At 42.2% G+C, this 22,367-nt stretch overlaps 1 protein-coding gene across 1 annotated transcript in view; it reads left to right on the top strand.

The window, feature by feature from the left end:
• KIAA1324L (KIAA1324 like) overlaps nucleotides 1-22,367 on the top strand; it is a 49,632-nt gene that overhangs the window by 9,073 nt on the left and 18,192 nt on the right. Inside the window, exons 2-10 of the mRNA XM_010715760.3 lie at nucleotides 9,206-9,401; nucleotides 10,411-10,558; nucleotides 12,201-12,287; nucleotides 14,080-14,185; nucleotides 14,855-15,007; nucleotides 15,579-15,667; nucleotides 18,528-18,708; nucleotides 19,544-19,672; nucleotides 20,922-21,012. Coding sequence (XP_010714062.1) covers nucleotides 9,238-9,401; nucleotides 10,411-10,558; nucleotides 12,201-12,287; nucleotides 14,080-14,185; nucleotides 14,855-15,007; nucleotides 15,579-15,667; nucleotides 18,528-18,708; nucleotides 19,544-19,672; nucleotides 20,922-21,012 — 1,148 coding nt within the window. The 5' untranslated portion in view covers nucleotides 9,206-9,237. The remainder of the gene's footprint in view (nucleotides 1-9,205; nucleotides 9,402-10,410; nucleotides 10,559-12,200; nucleotides 12,288-14,079; nucleotides 14,186-14,854; nucleotides 15,008-15,578; nucleotides 15,668-18,527; nucleotides 18,709-19,543; nucleotides 19,673-20,921; nucleotides 21,013-22,367) is intronic.

Here is a 22,367-nt window from a genome sequence, read left to right as displayed (position 1 = left end):
TCCACGGTGTGGGATTCCTGTGGGAGAGCCTTTTCACTGAAGATGGAAGTAAGAAGGCATTCAGTATCTCTGCCTTCTCAGCATCCCCCGTTACCAGAACCCCCCCTCACTTAGTAAGGGGCCCACATTCTCTCTAGTTTTCCTTTTGCTGTTAACATACTTGAAGAAGCCCTTTTTTATTATCCTTTATCACTTTAGCCAGATTCAATTCCAGACGGGCTTTAGCCTTCCTTGTTGCATCCCTGCAGGCCCTGACTACATTCCTATATTCTTCCCAAGTGGTCAGACCCTTTTTCCACATTTCATGGACCTTCTTCTTTCCTTTGAGCTTGCGCATGAGCTCCTTGCTCATCCACACAGGTCTTCTGCCACCTTTTCCCGATTTCTTGGTCACAGGGACGCACTGATCCTGAGCTTGAAAGAAGAGCTGTTTAAATGCTGACCAGCTCTCAGAGGCCCCCTTACCTTCTAACACCCGAGCCCACGGGATAGCTCCAAGTAGGTCCCAGAAGAGATCGAAGTTGGCTCTCCTGAAGTCCAGGGTAGCAATCCTACTTACTGCTTTGCTTCTTCCACTCAGGATCTTAAAAGATGTATGAGAGAGAAAGACAGTACATGATTTTGGCTCTACAGCTAATTCTGATATGAACAGCAAGGAATTAATGCAACAATGCCACGAAGTGAAGATGTTGAGTTGGCAGTGGCGTGCATGGCAGCTTGAGAGCTGCTACTAAAAGTCTCCAACAGATGTGTATTTTCATTTCTTTTCAAGCATCACTGTTAATGAGCTAATTTCCTCTGTACATGAGCAATACAATGTCTTTGGGGAAAAAGTCACATTGTTGACTTTTCAAAGATCCTTTTAGATAAATGTTTTAAAAGTCGGAAGAGTTTGCACTGAATTCATAGAGTTTAATTCCCAGGGAAGAGTTACTGAGAACTGTGTGTTGGTGTATGTATTGAGGCTTCCAAGGGGAAAATTGGTCTTAGAGTCTTACGATGATTCCTTTGCTCTATTTTTGTACACAATACAATTCAGTAAGTTAGACACATAATCTACTGAATCTGATTTCTATTTTAAATGGAAAGAAACTAGCAAGACCGTAAGATTTGCTGTGATTGAGGTATGAGAGGCAAACAGAATGTGTGTGTGAGGAAGAGACTGTGATCACAATGAAAATTTTGACACATCAGCTGAATAGGATGGAGGTAGTTGAGTGTAGACATTTTCATGTGAGTCAGTATTTGAGGCCCAGTTGCAATTCAGTCCCTGGATACCTCAAGCTCAATGCCATTGCTCAAATATAGCTGTTTAGGATTCGTTGAGATTTCTTAGTGTTTCCTATCTGGTCTACAGTTGCTACACCAGAAGGACATAAATTTCCTCTCATACTTGGATTGCGTTTGCTAGTCTGCAGAAGACAGTTCAGACGTCATGAGACGCCATTTGCAGCAACTGCTTTGGTGGGTGAGCAATTGAAATAGGCTCAGTGGCATCAATCAATAGGGAATGGAGAGTTACTCACCTCTAGGTACATTTCCTCCTCTGTTCCCCAACTTTTGCAGTGGTGAGCCATTAGGGTGACTGTTGTAACAGCAGCTCTGTTTGCTAACTTCCTGGGCATGACTGTCTTCCTTCTATGTTCTACTTCTTCATGAATTAGCTGAATATTCCAATTCCAAAACCACAGCTGTCAGTACCCATCCAATGAAATAAAAGTGATAATAAACTCTCCCATATGCCAAGCCAGCTGGGGGAAGTGGTACTGTTCCTGTCAAAGAGAACAACTGGAGAGAACATTGATTTATTTTGTCATTTCTTGGATAGAAGGAAAAAATATTTACTCTTAAGAAAAGGAAGCATCCCTTCCACAGAAGTTACTCTTTACCAGGTTACCTCTGATTTCAGTCTGATCACATTTCAAGCCCAAAGAAGGCTTGACAGAGTTTTCCCTTAAATTAAGATTCGGCTTGGTTCCTGATAACACATTGGGATATAATGACTGAAGAAAACCAACATCAATTATTCACAGTCTATTGGAGAAACCTCATATAAATTATTCACGGAAGATATTCTGAAGCTGGCTGAGATTACAGGAAACATTAATAATAAAGCAATGAGTTGTTTCTTCCTTTGTTTTTGTTTTTTTCTACTCCTCCTGTACTGTGGTTGGGTATTGGCTCCATGTTTTGTGGACTACAGTGTCCTAAAGTGGCACTGAACAGATGGCTCAGTTTGCTTTCCCTTGGTCATGTCTTCCCTTCTAGGTTTGTGGCATGCGTCTGTTGAACCCAGCAGCTGTTTGGAGGGACAACTGCTGCCAACCTTATATTGCTTTTCTCACCTACAATTTTTTCCTTTGCCTATGGGAGACTAAGATAACTGAGCTCTGCCTGAGGAGGTGACAGCATTGCATCTCAAGTGCAGGGGTTTGGGTTCTGAATGAAGAACAAATAAATGGAGGGAGAGAGCTGGAAAGCCAGAGTTTGAGGTTATCTTTGTGTGTACTTTCACTCATTTAGGTACTCTCTGCTGCTCCACTGCTACCCCTTCTAATGTTATAATCAGGCAAAATCCGTCCTATGTTGTTTTTGTTTTTAGTGGAATGTATTGTGAGCCAGGGGAGGAAAGCATGCAAACATGCCCACACTCAGAATAGCTGAAATAATTTTAAGTATCGCAATTAAGAAATGTCTGAAGGAGAATGTCTGCTGATAAGGCCAATAAAGAGGGAATTACTGGGCCTGAGTGGTGTGGGGTCAAACTTGCTGAGGGAAGGGGTGACACAGGGCTGCAGAAGGGAGGGAAGCAGTTGAGTATGTTGTGGATTTGGTGTTGGAGGATATCGGCCACTGAGACAGCTTTGATTTACCTTCAAATCCCAAATATTCCTCTTACAGAATAGCAGTATCTGAGAGATACCTGACATGAGAAAACACTACAGAGGGAGGTCTCAGACCTCAGAAGTAGCAATATATACGTGAGCATCTACTCTTGTTAATCCAGCTTTGTTCAGTGACTAGCATCAGAAGACTAAACAATGTGAAATTGTTAGGATCACTTACTAGAACAGAAACATGCTAAGCAAATTTTTTTCAAGTTCATTGAAATCAGTGGGAGGGCCACAGCTGTACTAAAATGCGAACATGACCCTGGAGCCTGGCAGTCAAAGAGCAAGTGAGGCAAGCCTGCTTATGGTTTCTTTTGCCCTCTGGGGAATCATTTCCACGTCTGCAAAATGATTCTAACGTTTGTTCTGCCAGATCTGAAAAAATAATGTATTGCATGCACTTCTTGGAAGCAGTTATGCAGGGAGAATGGCTCTCAACTCAGCATTTCCCATGTTCATGTTGTGTCCCAGGAGGGCTACAATACCATCACTCTTGACTCACAGAGCTTAAGAGAGGGGGATTAATTAGTTTCACTAGTTTGACCTCGCAGGTCATTAAAATGCATCCTGTTATGCCAAAGGCGTGGAAGATAATTTGGTGTGAGTTTTTCTTCTTCGTGATGTCCAGTTATGGTATAAAGCACTTGAGAGACAGAGGGTCCATCACATACCATGACAGATTGTTAGAGTGATCAATTATTCTTGCTATTAAAAATGTGCATTCTAACATGTTTCCAGTTTGAATTTGTCTGGCTTTAGCTTCCAGAAGGTAGCTAAATGCAGTCCTTTCATTGATTAAAGAGTCTGGTGGTGTCCTATGCCTTCTCCCTCTAGAGTTATTTATATGTTTATCAAATTGACTCTCAATCTTCTCTTGATAAACTAAACAGACTAACCTCTTCAGTTTTCACACTGTAACATATTATCCCTAATTTTGAAAGCATTTAAAGTTTTGTTTGTTTGTTTATTTTTTCTTTTCCTTTTTTTTTCATACATTAAAAATGCAGAAGCGGAACTGTATTTAGTATTGGAACAACCCTCTTGCCTGTGATACACAGGTTTCATTCTACACGTTACTTTCATCTCTAAATACATCTACCTGCAGACTTGATTAGCACCTTTTTGCACACAGTGGAAGCTCTTGATAAATGTTGGATCCACTCCAGCCTTCAGATTTCTTCTCTCTGGGACACATTTCTACCTTTTGAAAGCAGTGCTGGAGCTCCTTGACTTGGAGTTGGTTTGGGATCACCAGCAGACCCACTTGTGCTGCTTCCAGGCTTACCACTCAGTCTCTCATAAGCCAATTTTAATACTGTTTCTTTTCTGCAGATTGCTGATAAAAACGTGACTCAGTGCCGTTGCAGGCAGAACTGCTTCCATCCCCCCTGCTTGGCAGTGATCTCCCATTGACAGCTCTGTTTGAGATCAGTTTCTCATACATTTCTTAATCCATTTAAGCTGTGCTTTACTGGTATTGTATGGTGCTTCTAATTTTTTTTTTTTCCTCAGAATGACACGCTAAACTTAGTTAATTGTTTTGGAAAGCTGAAGTCTTATTATATCCACACAGTCACTTTTATCAGGTGACTTGTAATCCTTTTAAAGAATGGAGCGAGGTCTGTTTGCCAAGACTTACACAATGGTTTTGGTGAGTTATTAGCACTGTAGCTCTCTTTAATTTTTCATGAAGTCAATTTGTGTCAGCTTTGTTGCATACATGTATGGATGTATGTGGCTGCATGTGTCTACCTAACAGTACGTTGCAACACCCTTTGTGAGGCTGGTTCCCTACACAACCCACAACAAAACTTTTTCACTTTTTTTTTTCATAGGCAAAAGATCAAATATGTTCTTCCAAATGTGCATTGCTTTGTCAGTCGGTGTGTTACACCCAAGCTGATATTTGAAAGGGTTAATAGGACAGGGAGGGATTAATATCAGGGAGGGAGGTGATTGTCCCCCTCTGCTCAGCTCTTTTGAGGCCCCATCTGAAGTACTGCATCCAGGCCTGGGGCTCCCAGCTCAGGAAGGGTGTGGAGCTTTTGGAGAGGATCCAGAGGAGGGCACTAAGATGATCAGAGGGTTGGAGCACCTCTCCTATGAGGAAAGGTTGAGGGAACTGGGCTTGTTTAGCTTGGAGAAGAGAAGGCTTCGGGAAGACCTCATTGTGGCCTTCCAGTACTTGAAGGGAGTGTATAAACAGGAGGGGGAACGGCTGTTTAACAGGGTGGACAGTGATAGGACAAGAGGAATGGTTTTAAACTGAGACAGGGGAGGTTTAGGTTAGATATAAGGAGGAAGTTTTTCACCCAGAGGGTGGTGACGCACTGGAACAGGTTGCCCAAGGAGGCTGTGGATGCTCCCATACCTGGAGGTATTCAGGGCCGGTCTGGATGTGGCTCTGGGCAACCTGGTCTGGTGGTTGGCGACCCTGCACATAGCAGGGGGTTGAAACTAGATGATCTTTGTGGTCCTTTTCAACCCAGCCTGTTCTATGATTCTATGATTCTATGACAGCTTGCAGTTGGAAAGGGAGAGCAAGGATGTGCTTTACGGCAGTGATGTCCAAAGCTGATCAATAGCATTGATTGTGGAAAAAATTCTGAAAATTGCCAATATGATTAAACAGCCATAGTTTTATTTTCCAAAAATTATATACATCTAAGGAACTATTCAATAGAGATAGTGTCTCCAAAAAGAAAGTATCAAATGCTTAAACAAAGTGTCCCTGGGATCAGGGGTGGGTGGTGGTCACCAAGGGTATGTCTAAGCAGGAGGATTAATCTTCTCTGAAACAAGAGAGGATGACAAGTGAGACAGTACACTCAAAATAGTTAGGTTGATCTAAAAGTAATGCCTTCATTTTTTTCTTTGGAAACTACAATAGGTAGAAAGAGCATAACACTATTTGATAGAGCAAATTCTCAGCCACAAAACAACATAGTCACCATTATTAGCTATGTATTTTCATCAGCAATGAACAAGAGCTTGCATGTCTCACTCGTAATAATCTGCACCAGCAGATGTGTCCCTCTGTTTCACAGCTGCTATGATTGCATCATTGCTAGGAAAATGTTGCCCACCCAGTCCATCTTTCGTTGGCTTGAACAGATGGAAGTCAGAAGGTACCAAATCCAGACTATATAGTGGATGTAGATGACAGTCCGGACAAGATTGGCAATGTGCTCCATAGTTTTCAAATTGATATGGGATCTGGTGTTATTGTGTTGCAAGGGAAAAACTGTCTTCTTCTCTGGTCTGACTCTGGAAGTTTGAGCCTCCAGCTTAGTCAGTGTTGTGATGTAGTGGTCAGAGTGGATGGTTTGTTTGAGTTCCAGGAAATCACCCCTTTCCTATCCCAAAAAACAACGCATATCACTTTACCTACTGAGGGCTGCATCTTGAACTTTTTCTTTGATGAGGAATTCACATATCACTCCTCTGTGAACAGCAGTGTGGACTCTTGCTTGTAGTGGTGACACCACAACTTGTCACCAGTAGTTATGTGATCAGGGAAACTGTCACTTTCAGCCTCATATTGGTGCAATAAGTCCTGACAAAGTTGTGTATGGTGTTCTTTTTGTTCCTATATGAGCACTCATGGGACCCATCTGACACAAACTGTGATGCTTATGTTTCCACCGTTGTTTCCAACTCGCTGAAGCCATTGTCAGTGACATCTACTTTCTGGGATCCCTCTTGGCGTGGGCACAGTGTGCCCTCCTCCAGCTGAGATAGATTCCTGAAATGGTGTTGCTGAGGCGGCTCTTGGTCTCCATGCTTGCTGGAAGTGCAAGCTGTAGAAGAGAATATCTCAGTGCTTGGCACATGCTGTCTTTCCTCCCCACCCCCCTGCTACCGACCACCTGGAATGGGACCAAGTGGTGCATCTGTTTCAACGTCGAAAGCGATTCTTGTTGCTATTAGCCACGTTCAGCCCCAAATTGAACCTGGCAAGCAACTGGCATGCTCAGAGCTAGTTTGCTTGCAGATGTATGTGTTTTGACAGGAAGTGCTGCAGCCTTTGAAATGTGATGCTTAGAAAATAGAAAGAAGTAATTTCCCACCTAAAAAGATTCATCTCTCACATGGGAGGTGAGCAATGGATAGGCAGTGTAGTCTGCACCAGCCAGTTTGATTTCTTGAACACTTTTTTACTCTCTCTAAAATGATCAAGCTGCAAGGAGTTAAAAGATCTTCATTCAGTTAAAGTAATAACCTCTGATCAACCTCACTACAATTGAGGAGGCTCTGCTGCCTGCTGCACCTTCTTCATGATAGCAAGATTCCCTTGATTACTGTTTTCTTATTCAAAATTCACAAATCTCGATGTGTGGCTAAGAAGCACTCAGTTTCTTGCAACTGAACTTTCTTTAAAAAATGCTGGAGCTGTTAAAGGATCTGAATGTCATAAAAAGGCTTGCTTTTTTATTTCCCTTCCTAATGGTTTCTCTCTGGAACCTTCAAGAGAAAAATAAGGCAGGATTTATCAACAGTGCTAAAACAGTGAGCAGGGACACCCCTGCAGATGTAAAAAGTCGTACAGTCGGTGGTTTTACTTCAGGGAGACACGTAGGAAAGTGCTTGCTGCTTTTCTTTGGGCGCCTGAGGAATGCATACATTGCCACACCAGCTCTGCTGGCTCTTTCCTTCTTGGTGTGTCACTCATGAGTGATAGGTTAGGAGAACAGGTTTGTTGACTTGACTTTCACTAGCTAAGATTGAGAGCATGTCAATATGACCAAGAAGAGATAATGACCCTTTGGCAGAGCTTTCAATCAAAATGGACCTTTTATCTGCATTCCAGTGTTGCCTGTCAAGGGCAGTTACACAAAGAAATGCATTGGGAGCCAGCTCAGAAATGGGAGCCTGAGCTGGAGGTTGGATTTGGGTAGAAATTGCTGTTACGCAGCCACATCTTTATCAGAATACTTAACAGTCAAACAAGTTTTTCTGCAGTTAGATAAACGTCAGCACATCCATAAAACCACATATGCTGCAGCTTCAGCTGGTGTCAGTTGTTTTGGGCCAGTTTCGTCACTTCGGCTAGCAGTCCTACAGCTTCTCAGACTGTGAGTTTGTGTCTCTTAAAGTGAGTTTATGGAATGTCTGCCACTGCACAATGTAGCACACATAAAATATTCAGTAAGAGTTCCCAGCATTTCTTGGGCTGAGTTGTGTGATTTGCTCTGAGTCCTACTTTGGCTAGACTGGCAGAGTTGAGTTTATAAACCCAGCAACACAAGAGATAAATGCTGCAGAAAGTGCTCATTTGGTTTCCATCCCGGGCATTCAGTCTCAGAGAGGATGTGATGCAGTGCAGGGTGGAAGAGAGTGGGATTATCACTTTGTGAATATGTTTTCTAAATTATACTTCCCTAGTTACATATGTTTACTCTCTTTGCTATACCAGTATGTATCTTCTCAACATCCTAATAGCACCACAGTCAACCTCATTTCTTAGACAGGGCTATTTGTTGGTCTTGGCTGGTCTATAGGATGAAAGGTAATGGCTTTAAGTTGCAGTAGGGGTGGTTCAGGTTGGATATATTCTCAGAAAGAGTGGTGAGGCATTGGAACAGGCTGCCCAGGGAGGTTATGGAGTCTTATACATGGAGGTTTTCAAGAAAAGGGTAGATGATGCATTGAGTGACATGGTTTAGTGGGCATGGTTGGTGGTAATGAGGTGATGATTGGACTAGGTGATTCTACTACTCTTTTCCATCCTTAATGATTCTGTGATCAGGCAAGATGTTCAAGGGTTACTTGGCAGTCCATGAGAAGTGTAGAGAGTTATGGATTAGGTGTTCAGCTCTCAGCCTAGATTTGTAGTGTTACATTATGCTCAATGGGATGCTGTGTTTCTTAGCTACCATAAAGGTGGGTAATATGGGTCTGCTCTCTCTCTCAGGTGCCAGTAATTTTAACTGAGTTCAAGGTGTAGCGAGTAAGTGAATGAGAGCGAGAAAAACTCTATTACAAGCCTTCACTTTCACAAATTGCTTTTGAGAACAGTTTGTGGCTAGAGATTTCGTTTCTAAATCTTTTGCCAGTGGAGACAAGCTGTGAATCAGGAGCTGTCAGGAGATTTGGTTCCAGTGCCATCATACTGGTGAAAAAGTAGGCACAGGAGAGCATCTGAATTTCGCAGCCTTTGTTGAGGGTTCACCTATTGTGTTCCTGAGATCTGGACATTCCCATCTGTTTCCCATCAGTTCACTCTTAATTAATTAAGTAGCAAAGAATTAATGGAAATTAATTGGGATTTTTTTTTTTTTTCATTAATATGTTGGTAATGATTGTCTCCCTAGCTTTCTCCTGTGCCTCTGGCGAGTACTTGGAGATGAAGAACCAGGTGTGCAGCAAATGTGCTGAGGGGACCTACTCGCTGGGCAGTGGGATCAAGTTTGATGAGTGGGACGAGCTGCCAGCAGGATTTTCCAATGTGGCGACATTCATGGACACAGCAGTGGGCTCAGCTGAGAATAAAGCCAACAGCTGCAACAAGTAAGAAGTTCTGTGTGTGCCTGGGTTATGCAGCAATGATGAGCCCGTGCTTAAAATAAGCTCCTGGCCCACATCCTGCAGGTCTTTTCTCAGCGCTTAGTGTGCATTTGGGAAAGGGGTCCTACCTTGGGTATAGGTGTGGTCTAACACAGCTGGTGTGAGAGAGGATTTTGTCTTGCATGAATTTTGGGAGTGCTTTAAATGTCATTTATCTTGTAGTAAGTGGTTGATCCACTAGTGAAGTGGTGTGGCCTTTCCAAGGTGTTCTGTTGGGAACAGTATTTAGAGTCCTTAAGATTTGGAAAGCTCAGCTCCATAAACATACAGGGAAATTATTTGTCTATCTGAAGTGAAAATCCATATCTAACCACACAATACAGTGGGAGGGATAGGTGTAGGGAATGCTGCAGATGCTGCAAAGTCCTGCTGTGGTTACCTTGTCCCTCTCAGCTGCATGAAGTCAGCTTAATGATTTACCTAAGCTCTCCAAGAGGGCAAACAGCTCCAGTAATGTCAAGACTGAGAAGGAAAATTTTTAGCCATTTCTTTGCTGCAATTTTGGTCTCCTTGGACTCATCAGCAGATCGTGAGCCTAAGACCAGCCTGGAGCTGTGCTTTTTTGTAGCTGGAAAGCTCCAAAGTTATGGTGCAGTAAATGTGGCTAAAAGGTACTTTCACAGCCTATTTAGAGACCCACGATGGCTGCAGAATGCTGTTTCTGAATATGACTGAAAGTGTGTTGGACCGATTGCTAACAAACCTTTCCTGTGCAGATTGGGTCCTAAATTTCAGTAGCGTATCTGTCCCCATACATAGTTTTAATGATAAATATTATTTTTAAGTGAAAAATAAAAGGCTCCTCAGTAACAAAGTTATAAATCCACTGCATTTAGTTACTCTGGGACTTGGGGTTCTTTATTGCGTTAATACATTTTTGTACTATATTGTAAGAAAGGTCTCCTCGGTGCCTGTGATCTGAGCTGAGGCTTGTTTTGTTTGTACTTACCAGCTCTTCATGGACACCACGAGGGAATTACATCGAGTCAAACAGGGATGATTGTACAGTTTCTCTCATCTACGCCGTGCACCTGAAGAAGTCCGGTTCTGTCTTCTTTGAATACCAATATATTGACAACAACATCTTCTTTGAATTTTTCGTAAGGCCTTTTTTATGATGAACCCAACCTTGCATTATAAGATTTCAATCCTGAAAAGAGCAGCAAAACAAGTTTTTTCATAGATCTAAAATAGGAGCAGCCTCGCTGGGCTTCCACCATGCTGGATCCAAATTACTGAATTAATCTGGTGGGACCTGCGTGGTAAAGGCATCCTGCTCTTCCCATGTGGATGGACTGGTTGGGGTATGAGAAACCAGGAGGTTCACAGCACGGGGCTATGTGGTGCAGTGTAGTTGCCCCAGTCTGCCCTTCTTCCTGGGGAGGAAGTAACAAATATGCATTCTGTTGTCAGATGAATGTAACAAGATCATGAATCCGAGATCCAGTTGCTTTAATGGCTGACTGATTTGCTCCCACAAAGGAACAAATGTATTGGTTCTCTGAATGCTAGATTTGAATACGGCTTTTTGTTACTTTTGGCCATGTCCCGCTGATTCACATCCTTACATTTGTCATTTCCTTCTCAGTGAAGCTGCAGCCTTTTACAGAAATGCCCAAGTAAATAACTTCTGGTGGTCCCCAGCATTTCAGGGAAGGATATTCATCCTTAAATATAGGATTTTCATCATCCTTAAGGGATGGGATGGAATGTAATGAAGGAACACCATCCAGAGTGACTTTGGCTGGCTTGAGAGGTAGGCCTGTGCAAACCTCAAAGCCAAGTACAGTGTTCTGCACCTGAGTCAGAGCAGTCCCAAGCACAAATACAAACTAGGTGATGAGTAAACTGGGAGCAGCCAGGTGCCTGCACTTCTGGTCTGAGGGTAAACAAGGAGATGTCCTCCAATATGGGATGCAAGTGTGGATACTTCTTGTTAAATACTCAGTGCTTCCCTTCCCAGGCCTTTTTACATAATAAAGCCCTTTGATTCTTATGAAAAGATAATGTACTATCCATTTTCCATATAGGAAGTCAGACACAAAGATGCTCAGGCTGAGACTCTGTAAGATAATTGGATCTCTAAATCTTCTATTTAGGTACTTCTCCCCATTTTGCTTCAGTGCAGTGGGTCTAGATGAGAATTAAGTGTGAAGATATGGAGTTATATGACTTACTTCAGGCAAGATGTGGAGTAACTTTGAGGAAGAGTCTTGACCTCAGATCTACTGAATTTCAGCTGAAAGCATTGAAATGACCTTTCTCCGTGCTGGAAGAAAGGCTGAGTATTTGAACTCATGCCTAAAAGGGACTTAGAACCTTATCTTTAGAGAAGATAGCTGTGAGAAGAAATGAGTGGAAAGCTTTGAGGCCACATGCCAATCCCCGCTGTTATCCTGCCTGGATCTGGGGGCCCACAGCCACTGGATTTGAGAGAACTGGAACTTTTAGGGCCTGGGAGAAGGGAGAAGCAGCCAAGACAAGATGAGCAGCATCCAAATCTGACGACCGTGAGAGGGCATGGCTCTTCCTGCCCTTTTTTTCATTTGCATCAAGAATGCCATCAGTGGAGGCTGATAGCAAGTTTTGAAAGTTTTTTTTCTCTTGTAAATAAGGCAGCTGCCGTCCTAAATATGTAGCAACAGGAGCAAGCTGAATCTTATCATTCCCAGACAGCAATCTTTAGGCTGGTTGAGAGGTGTATCTGATTGTGGTCACTGATCTTGTGTTTTTAATTAACAGATACAGAATGACCAGTGCAAAGAGATGGAGTCCACAGCAGACAAATGGGTGAAGCTGACAGACAATGGGGAATGGGGCTCTCATTCTGTAAGTAAAAATTTGTTCACAAATATATATATTTTTTGCATTTATCAATGACTGTAATTTCCTCTGAACAAGCAAGGATCAGATCCTGTGAATGCATGGGAAGCACAACTTGCCTGCTACTGTGGGCAGGGCCACTGCGATCTCTAAGGAGCTGATCCTGAAGCAAATGATAGACATGCAAGAATTTCTATTGATTTCCCTTAATCAAGTGCTGTATTTATGAGGCTGAACAGATTTACGCAAATCCACGTGCCATGGTCACTTGACATGATGGTAATTGAAATCTTCTGCAACATTTGTTTGCTCATAAGACCCTGCCATGCAGCCATGGGCACAGTGTGTGATATGCAGGCAGGCAGGGCTGGCTTTTTGTTCCTAAGTGCATGCAGCCAGCTTGTGCTTTCCAACTTATCCTGCTAAAAAGCAAGCTGGAAGCACTGAGGTGGCTCCTGTAGCAAACATGAGTGCCCACGTTGGGAACAGCAGCCTTTTCCTTGGCCTATGACCCGGCCAGCTGAGCTTGCTTAGTGCACAGACCATGTGCAGACTCATTAGTTCATACTAATGCCTGATTTTCACTAGACCCTCATAGCCCAATTCCCAGAGCCATGACAGCAAAGGCCCATTGTAGATGACGTGATGCCAGAACAAGAAGGCTTTTTGTTGGCATGGAGAACACTCTGCTCTGTTTTCTGTTGTCTGCTTATCTTCCTGGAGGATAAACTGTGTTCCTGAGCCAGCTCTAGTTGGCAGCGCCTGGTACCTCAGGTGCAAGCCTCCCATGAGTCATGTTTGGAGGTGAGAGAGCTGGATCAGAAGGGGTGAGTAACACAGATTGAGGAGTGGATCTGGGGCCAGGCCATTGGTTCAGGTGAACCAGAAGATATAGACTGAATCTGAATGGGAGATGGTGCTGTTTGAGCTCAATGTCTGGAACGTGCACGTGCCTGTGTGACTGTGAGGATGGCTTGAATGTGCACGTGCCTGTACTGACTGTGAGGATGGCTTGAATGCCTGGCTGAAATGTAGACATGAGCCAGGTGAGATGGCTGTTCTGGCTCTCCTTGAGGCTTTTGTCTGTGCTGCAAATCCTGCTAGCTTCTCTGGTCCCAATATTCCATTCACTGCAGCCTTTGCTTTCAGCACACTAGGTCTGTTACATCTCAACATCTCTGTACCACACAACATGATGTTTGGTTCATGTGGTCCAACTTTGGCTGTTACCTGTGGTAACCTAGCTCTCCCCTGGATTAAGGTTGCCTGGAGGAGTGGGGGATACAATGTGCTTTGTCTCCTTTTGCTGAGTTTTTGGATTCTATCCTGAGTGAAAAAAACCGTTGTCCTGCCTGGACTGCACTGCACTGCTGTAAATTTCAGTATCCCAGACCCTTGTGCAGGTGGAGTTTATCCCTTTTCTTAGATGAGGATTGTCATACAAAGATACAGCACCTTCAGGCCAACACTTTCGCTGGCAGAAAGCAACTTGTAGAGTAGTGGTAGGTATGGTAGATCTTTTCCCAGTTCTATTTACTACACAGTCAGAAGCAGCTCTTGGTGTTTTTCCATAAAACTGGAGCATCAAACAGCTTTTTTATTACACCCACTTTAGCACTTTTCAAAGATGTTTCCACAGCATCTGCCTAATTGTCTCTCCATTACTTCTTGTCTCACTAAGCAGCTTAGGAAAAGCTTGAGTTGCTGCTTGGATGCGCAGAAACAGAGCAACAGAAGAGAGAAATAAGATGTTTCTTGGAGAGGGGATGCAAACTAACAGTCGTACATATTGTTGCAGGTAACCTTGAAATCAGGTAGTAATATACTATACTGGAGAACAACAGGGATTCTCATGGGGTCCAAAGTGGTAAAACCAGTTCTGGTGAAAAACATCACAATTGAAGGTAAGAGATATTTGCCTTTTAGGTATTATCTCACTCTTTTGTCACGGTGCTTGACAAGTGCTATTTCTACTGGTGTGCTCTCAACACCAAAGTGACTTTTTTAGCCCCCTTGTTCCCTTCCTCTTATTTTAATGCACAGAAACAAAACATGAAAACTTCACTGTCAGGGCTAAGGCTGAAGAATGAATTTAGCTGGTACATGAGGCCATCTACTGGAGAAGACTAGCTTGGCTAGCAGAGAGGAAAGGAGCAAGGAGGTTTTCTATCATAAAAAAGAGAGGAAAGGAGCAAAGAGATTTTCTGTTATAAAAAAGGCTATGCTTATTGGTGAGCCTCTCAACAGTGATAAATAGGCTGACACTTTTATTATAACAATGGTAGTTAAATTACTGCTTAAATAATTCATTTAATTTGGAATTGCAATTGCTCTTTGGTGCCTTTCTCTAAGGTTTAGCAAGCTTGGAGTACTTTGTAAGGTTCTTACATCGGTCAAGACTTGCACTGAGCAAAGATTGATCAAGATTCAGCACAACCAAAGTTTTTAGAGTGCTTAAAGCCTGTGATTTTTAATCTGTGTAATGGCTTGTTTTCCCAGATACACAGGTTGTTAGTAGTTGGTAGAGCACACCTCTCTGTATTTTATTGTTTTACCTGCAAATTACCTTACAGGAGTTGCATATACATCTGAATGCTTCCCATGCAAACCTGGTACTTACAGCGACAAACCTGGTTCATCTGGCTGCCAAGAGTGTCCAAGAAATACTTACTCTGAGAAAGGAGCTAAAGAGTGCACCAAGTGTAAAGAAGAAATCTATTATGCAGGTACATAAATCAGATGGGATTGAGAGAATGAATATGTAAGGCGTGTTTCTGTATACAGCTGTGAGAATTATCCAACAACAAAATTTAGTGTCCAGTTGATCTGAAGAATGGAAATTCATGTGGAGCTTCCCAAAAGCTGCAGAGGACACTTGTGTACATAGCAGGCTACAATGTTGGGCAAAGCAACAAGTGCTAACATGAAGGGACTGAGATCTTTTTCGATCTCTAAGGGAGCCCACTTTCTGAAGGTGTGCTGTGCCCTCTCGTGGTAACTTGTGTTACTGGTCGGTGGTTCATCTACTGACTTCATCACTGCCTTCAGGCTTGTGTTTCTAGGAACCTCGTTCCCAAATAATCTCCTGGCCCATTCCTGCCTCTCTTGTGGTTGGACGATATGGTACATCTCAAGTCTTCCCAGCTGTGGTTAGCTGCTGATCATGAAACAACATGAGCAAAATCTATTTTTCATGGTCAAAATGTCTCCAGATTTCTTTCTTGCAATTATTTATAAGAAAGTTGTTGAAGAATCAGTTACCAACAGCACCTGCTATAAGAGTATTTTTCTTTTTAGAAGAGGGATCCAGTGCGTGTATAGAGCGTCCTCCATGCACAAACAAAGACTTTTTCCAGATCCACACTCCGTGTGATAAGGAAGGAAAAGTAAGTAAAAAGCCTGATATTATTTATAATCTCATTGAGCTTTCTGTGATGTCTGGATTTGAAAACAAGGTTTTCTAAGAATCTCTTACCCAATTGCTATCCCAATTTTGCTTCCAGAACTGAATCTCTCTGAGGCTGCTGGTGTGCCCTTTAGCTGCTTTCTCCATCTGTATCCATTTCCATTTTATGCTTCTGTAAGAATTTGCTTGTCTCGTGTCTGCTTAAAAGATCTGTTGTAATGAAATGCTAAGCTCCTTGCTTTTGTGATCAGTCTGACTGGGTCCCCGGTGCTGCCTGTGTGCTCATAAAACTAAAGTTTGGAGCACAGGCTGAAGTGGTGTCCTAAATTCTAATGTTCCCTAAAACCTAAAGTTGTTTGTGTCTTTCCTGGAAAATTTTTGGCTTATGTTAACATGCTCTGTCCCAGCAGTGCTTAGACATAATTCAAGTGCTGGCATGGCACAGGAGCACTGGATGTGGCCACATCAGTTTTGAGTGGAAGGGTGTTTAATGTGATGTGCCCCTTGGTTTTAGTGTCAAAGAAGAGTCCACAATCTGTTTAAATAACAGTATAGATATAAGCTAGTTACTGTGTTCATATACTGTGGCACAGCCTAACTGCAGGTATGTGCTTGCCTTATGGAATGCCTCAAAAAGCCTGAACTCTCAGGTTATTTTCCTCAGAATCTAATGAGTCTCTCATAGGACGTCCTGTTGGTGGAGCAGACTGGCTTTGGAGCTCTCCTGCCCTTTGTTCCAGCAGTTGCATAGGGATTTAGGAGGAATTTGGAGAAGAAACTCCCACTTTGGGATATGCCCACATGGACAACATGGTCAAGCCTGTTTTACCTCTTCATGTTTCCATCTTTCTCAGATCTGCACGAGACAGAAAGTACACAAAACCTGTAGCACTTATGGGTTGTTGGCCTAATATTTGCTGGCATTGTGGACTACTTTGAGGTTTCCTGGTCAGGCAGTTCCAAAATGCAGCTGAGAGATGATGTGCTCTAATATAGAAAGCATCTGTGAATTTAGTCCCAGAGCTGGCAGACTCTCCAACCTGTTCTTGTCTCACTGATTCTTGCTCTTTTAACTTCTTGCAATGACTTGAGGAATTAGCAACAGTATTTAAATGCAGCCTCCTACACGTTGCCGTGTAACTGCGATGGGTAATTCAAGGCTCCTTGGCATTGAGCAGACTTTCACCATTGGCTCTCTTAGTGTCTCCTCGGTGGCCCTTCCCTTCACTGAACATCATCAGAATGCAAAGTGGGTCTTTCAGCAAACACCCTTCATCTTCAGGTTGAATAAGAACATACCAATGGCAATGGCAATGCAGTGCCATTACTGGTCTGCAGTTTTTGGCATCTGTGGAAATCAGTCAAAGTTTGCTTTACTCCCCAGCTTTTTTTCTTTATGATGCAGTCCAATGAGGGCTTGATTCTGCAGTCATCTGCAGGTCAACAGTGGTTGTAAAGCATCAGCCTAAAGGCTTATCGACCCATGGCTTACTATAATTGTCCATGTTTTTCACTGGATGTCTGATTGTTGTCTCCACAGCATGTGTGGAAGTGGCCTTGGGAGAGTCATGCACTTGTCTCCTATTGATTTTCACTCATCTTCTGCTTTGAAAATCCTGTGATGGTCACTTCAGCCCCAGTCTTAGAAACCCTTACCACTGCGGCTATGGGCACTGTCTGACCCCTTTCTCTCTGCTCAGTTGCACTAGTTTTATTTTAGTGTATATAGTGTGTCTGGGTTCTGGGCAACCCCACAAGTACTTTGCTAGCTTCTAATCCTTTTTTATTTTAAATGCGGGCACTTGTGATGCTGCTAAAATAGACAGCAATACTCCAGAAAATCCTCTAAGTATTTGGGACCAGCAAGGGAAGGCTGATCAACAGGGAATGAGGAGATAGCCAAGGAGGACAGCAAGGCAAGCAGAGAGACATGTCACTCTGACACTGGGGACATTCCCACTGTACCATGTTCTCATGCTTCTGGCCTCAAGGATTCCTGGTTGCGCTGCTGAGTCTGAAAAGTGGAAGAATCTAGAGTGTGAGCTCTGACCAGGTTAAATTATTAACACTTGGATTTCCCTGAAACTCAGCTAATATTCATCTTGAGATATTAAACCCTTTTTAGGGATAGGCCTAAAGTCAGATGAAAATTTGAAACTCAACTCTGTGAGTGATTCATCTCACTTATGTTGCCAACAAGAGAAGGTGGTGAGACAACACCATTATATAGGTAATGGTACAGACTTACTCATATCAGCATTCATAAATTACTCCTTAAGTAAAGCGGAGGGACTAGAGAGGAGTTGGGGAAGTTCCTGTTTGTTTCTGGCTTTTGCTAATTGGATGAAGATGACTACTGAGAACTTGGGTTCTTTGCAAAGAATTGGCCACTTTGCAGAAAATGCAAAACTTACAATTTTCTGCTAACAAATGCCTTCCAGATAAAGGAATTTTATAGTGGAAAAGTTATGTCTAAGGTTGCTATGGCCAAAATGTACAGATTATTTATTAACTTGTTAGAATTATTTACATAGCATTCCACAGAAACATTTCTATGGAAAAATTCACTAGATAAATAGTAATGCACTGTAATAATTGTTTTAAGCTTCACATTTTTTCCTTTGCTCTTTAAGACCTGAGATCTTGAAATTGCTTGTGAATACAGTCATTTATGTTTCCCTGCTTTGCCCTTATTGTTCCAGATGTGCAGTGTCTGTCTTTGGCATAAAACATTGGGAATACCCTAACTCAATTATACAATATGCATGCACCCTTGTATGGTGCATGCAGTCCTAAAGCTTTCTAACACATGATGTGAGCTCCGTGTCTTCTCATTCCAGACTCAGATCATGTACAAATGGATTGAACCCAAGATCTGCAGAGAGGACCTCCCTGATGCATTGACTCTGCCTCCTTCTGGAGAGAGGAAGGAATGTCCACCCTGCAATCCTGGCTTTTACAGCAATGCCTCATCTTCCTGTACTCCTTGCCCACAGGGCACGTTTTCAGATGGGACACAAGGTAGGAGTCCTAAAAAAATGGCTTGTGTCTCCAGAAGTAACTGTCTATTTGCGTATGACTGAATTTAATGACACATCATCATAAACTAGAGTTTATTTTCTGTAAAGTTCTTAGTATTTGCCATTAGAGAGAGGATATTGACTATCTATTTTTCCTCTGAAATCTTTTTTATTGGAGTTTTCTGCTCTAAATTGACCTGCTGTGTTCTGAATACATTTCTCAGCTGGTTTAAATATCCTAGGGGTAATTTCAGTGGTTTCTGAAAAAGAAATCAGAACTTTTGCTGTCAGTAATTCTTCATCCATACTTCTCTCCATGCCATGATCTTCCCTGTGCAAATCTCATTTCAAGCACTGTCAAATTAATATTCAGCCAGCATTTTCTGAGCACAAATTCTGGCTCATTGGTTCTAAGATGTATTGAACTGGTGGTCACCTGCAGAATTTTATGGGGACTTGTGTTCACCAGCATGCTCAGTCTTTCAACTTAAGCCACTAAAAAGGGCATAGGTCTCATTGCTACTCTTCTAATCCTGATGGTGAGGCACTGGAACAGTTTGCCCAGAGAGGTGATGAGTGTCCCATCCCCAGAGACATTCAAGGTAAGGCTGGACCAGGCTCAGGGCAACGTGATCTAGCTCTAGGTGTCCCTGTTCTTTGCAGGCGACTTGGACTAGATGACATTTAAAGGTCCTTTCTAACTGAAACGATTCTGTGATACGTCTTTTGATATTTAGATATAAAGAAACAAATGATGTTATTTGCTCATTATATGCTTATTATTTGAGATGTGTTTACTCTGTGTGATTTCCTTTTCCTATCCTCTCTCCCTTTAGAGTGCAAAGCCTGCCCTGCTGGGACTGAACCTGCTCTTGGCTTTGAGTACAAGTGGTGGAACATCTTACCGAGCAACATGAAGACTTCTTGCTTTAATGTTGGCAACTCAAAATGCGATGGAATGAATGGTGAGCAAAACTCCCTTCACTGTTAAGTGCCTTTCTGCCCTGCTGGTTGCTGTTGTAGTGGAGCAGCCATCAAAATGGCTATCCTCTTTGCTGTGATTCGCAACAGAGTTTCCCTCCTTTAATTTCACCAGACTTGATAATTCCTGCAGGAAGCAGTCACTAAATATCTCTTTTATATCAGAAAAGGGCAGAAGATGCAGTTTACATCAGGTCCCTCAGCTAAAGACTTATACTGCCATATACACTTGGTAGCAAACTTTCAGTATCTAAATGGAGTATATAAGAAAAAACAGGTCAGGCTCTTTACAACAAAGACAAGTGAGAAGACAAGGGGAAATGGTAACAGGGGAGGTTTAGACTGGATATAAGAAAAAGGTTTTTTATAGTAAGTTTGCTGGTGCACTGGAAAAGGTTGTCCAGAGAAGTGGTAGGTGCACCATCCCTGGAGTCATTCAGTGTCAGGCTGGACAGGGCTCTGAACAACCTGATCTAACTGTAGGTGTCCCTGTTCATTGCAGGGGAGTTGGACTGGATGACCTTTAAGGGTTCCTTACAACCAAAATGATTCTATGATTCTGTGATACTTTGAAGCATCTGAATATCCCCATTGATAAAAACACTATTTGACTTCTCTGTAATTTATCTCTTTTCATGTTTTGTGATAATTGTGACTTAAAAAGACACGCATAACTCTTTTGGAAAACATAATTGAAGTGTATGATCATTGTTCATTTAGTTCTCAGAGCTTTCTCTCTGCACATGTGCTGTGATTACAGCAGAGAGCAGTCACAGCTCACTTGTGAAAATGGTTCTGTTGTGGGCTTCTCTCACCTCTAGTCTTCACTGAGAAATTCCACTCAGTTTGATCTGCCTTGTCGGTCTGATGCAACTCAAGCTTTGAATTATACGTCTTAAGCAGAGATGTACTGAAGTATGTGATTTATGTTTAATGCATAGATTTATTCATCAATTTTAAGGCTGGAAGAGGTCAGATGGATCATCTCATCTGATGGAATGATCAGCACAGGTCAAGGAATTTCAATTACTTTGCTGACTCCAAATTGACATTTGCCTATGAAGTCAGCATTACTAAATTTTTTCCTTCAAAAGCATTTTTGTACCATCCTACAGTTTTCACCAGACATCTGGTATGAAAGCACTGAACTGATTAAAAACGTATGGTAAAGCAGATTTTTTTTTTTTTGTTATGTGACCTGTTTCTTAAATACCTTTTTTTTGTTCTGTGAAGGTTGGGAAGTGGCTGGTGATCACATCCAGAGTGGAGCTGGAGGCTCTGACAATGACTATCTTATCTTGAACTTGCACATCCCGGGATTTAAGTAAGAAACAGGATTTTTTTCCATTTACTTTTCATTTACCTCTGCGTCTTACACCTGTGTCACATTAACCTAGGAATGAACAAAGTTTTCAGTTTTCCATTGTGAATAAACAAGCTAAACATGCCGTGGAATGGATACTGATCCCACATGACTTTGCTATTCTAGCTAGGCTGCAATGTTTATGCTTCTCCTGGAGTCAATGGAAGATGCAGGAACCTCAGGAGAACGGGGCGTCCCACCTCTCCTGGACTCACAGATAGGATGAATTAACTGCTAGATATGCTTGTATCTCTTCTTTTTCAAATGACTGACCTTAGGCTCCTAGCTCAGACCAGGTGCCTACTATTATTATTATCATAAATGATTATTATCATTATTTGTTTTTTATTATTATTGTATTATTATAACATTATATATTGCACTTTGAATATTGCATTCTGCTTTGGTCCCCTCACTACAAGAAGCATATTGAATTGCTAAAGCATGTGCAGAGAAGATCATTAAAGCTGATGGAGGGACTGTAAAACAAGAGTTATGAGGAGCAGATGGAATTGAGAGGAGAGAGAACTGGGATTGTTTAGTGTGGAGAAGAGGAGGCTGAGAGGAGACCCCATCACTCTCTACAACTACCAGTAATGAGGTTGTAGCAAGGAGGTTGTTAATCTCTTTTCTCAGGTGACAATTGATAGGATGCAAGGAAATGGTTTCAAGCTGCACCAAGGGAGGTTTTGATTAGACCTTAACAAGAAATTCTACTTGGAGGGGGATGTCAAGCATTGAAATGAGCTGTCCAGGGAAGTGGTGGAGTTCTCATCCCTGGATGTATTTAAGTTATGTGTGGGAGTATTTAAGTGGACACAGCACTAGGGGATATGATTTAGTAATGGGACTTGGTAGGTCAGGTTGATATGTGCTTGATGATTTTGATGATCAACCTAGATGATTCTATGATTCTCTGATTTAGACAGGCAAGGAATGCCGTGTCTCAGCTGAAGGAAGTTGCTACTTTTTATAACAGATGAGCAAACCCTAATTTTTATTTTACAATATGTCCATACAACAAAAAAGATAAAAAAGAAGCAAGAAACATACTTATGGAAAAGCTCAATGTGTCCCAGAATTGCTCTACTGAAGTAATTCGTGAGCTGCAGTCATTTCCATTGCAGGTGTTTCTGAGTATTGTTCCAGTGTAATCATGTGAAATTCTCCAAAGTGGTCCCTGCTGCTGAGTACTAGGAGTGTCAAGGGTATTTTTAAGTGTTTAATAGATAGCATGAGAGCACCCTGGTTATTTAATGAAACTCCTGATTGCATCTTCCACCAGTAGATGCAGTTGAATCAGTGCAAATCACTTA

This window comes from Meleagris gallopavo, chromosome 1 (genome assembly GCF_000146605.3).
Source record: "Meleagris gallopavo isolate NT-WF06-2002-E0010 breed Aviagen turkey brand Nicholas breeding stock chromosome 1, Turkey_5.1, whole genome shotgun sequence".
Lineage (NCBI taxonomy): Eukaryota > Metazoa > Chordata > Aves > Galliformes > Phasianidae > Meleagris > Meleagris gallopavo.
This window is presented reverse-complemented; position numbering and strand designations above follow the sequence as displayed.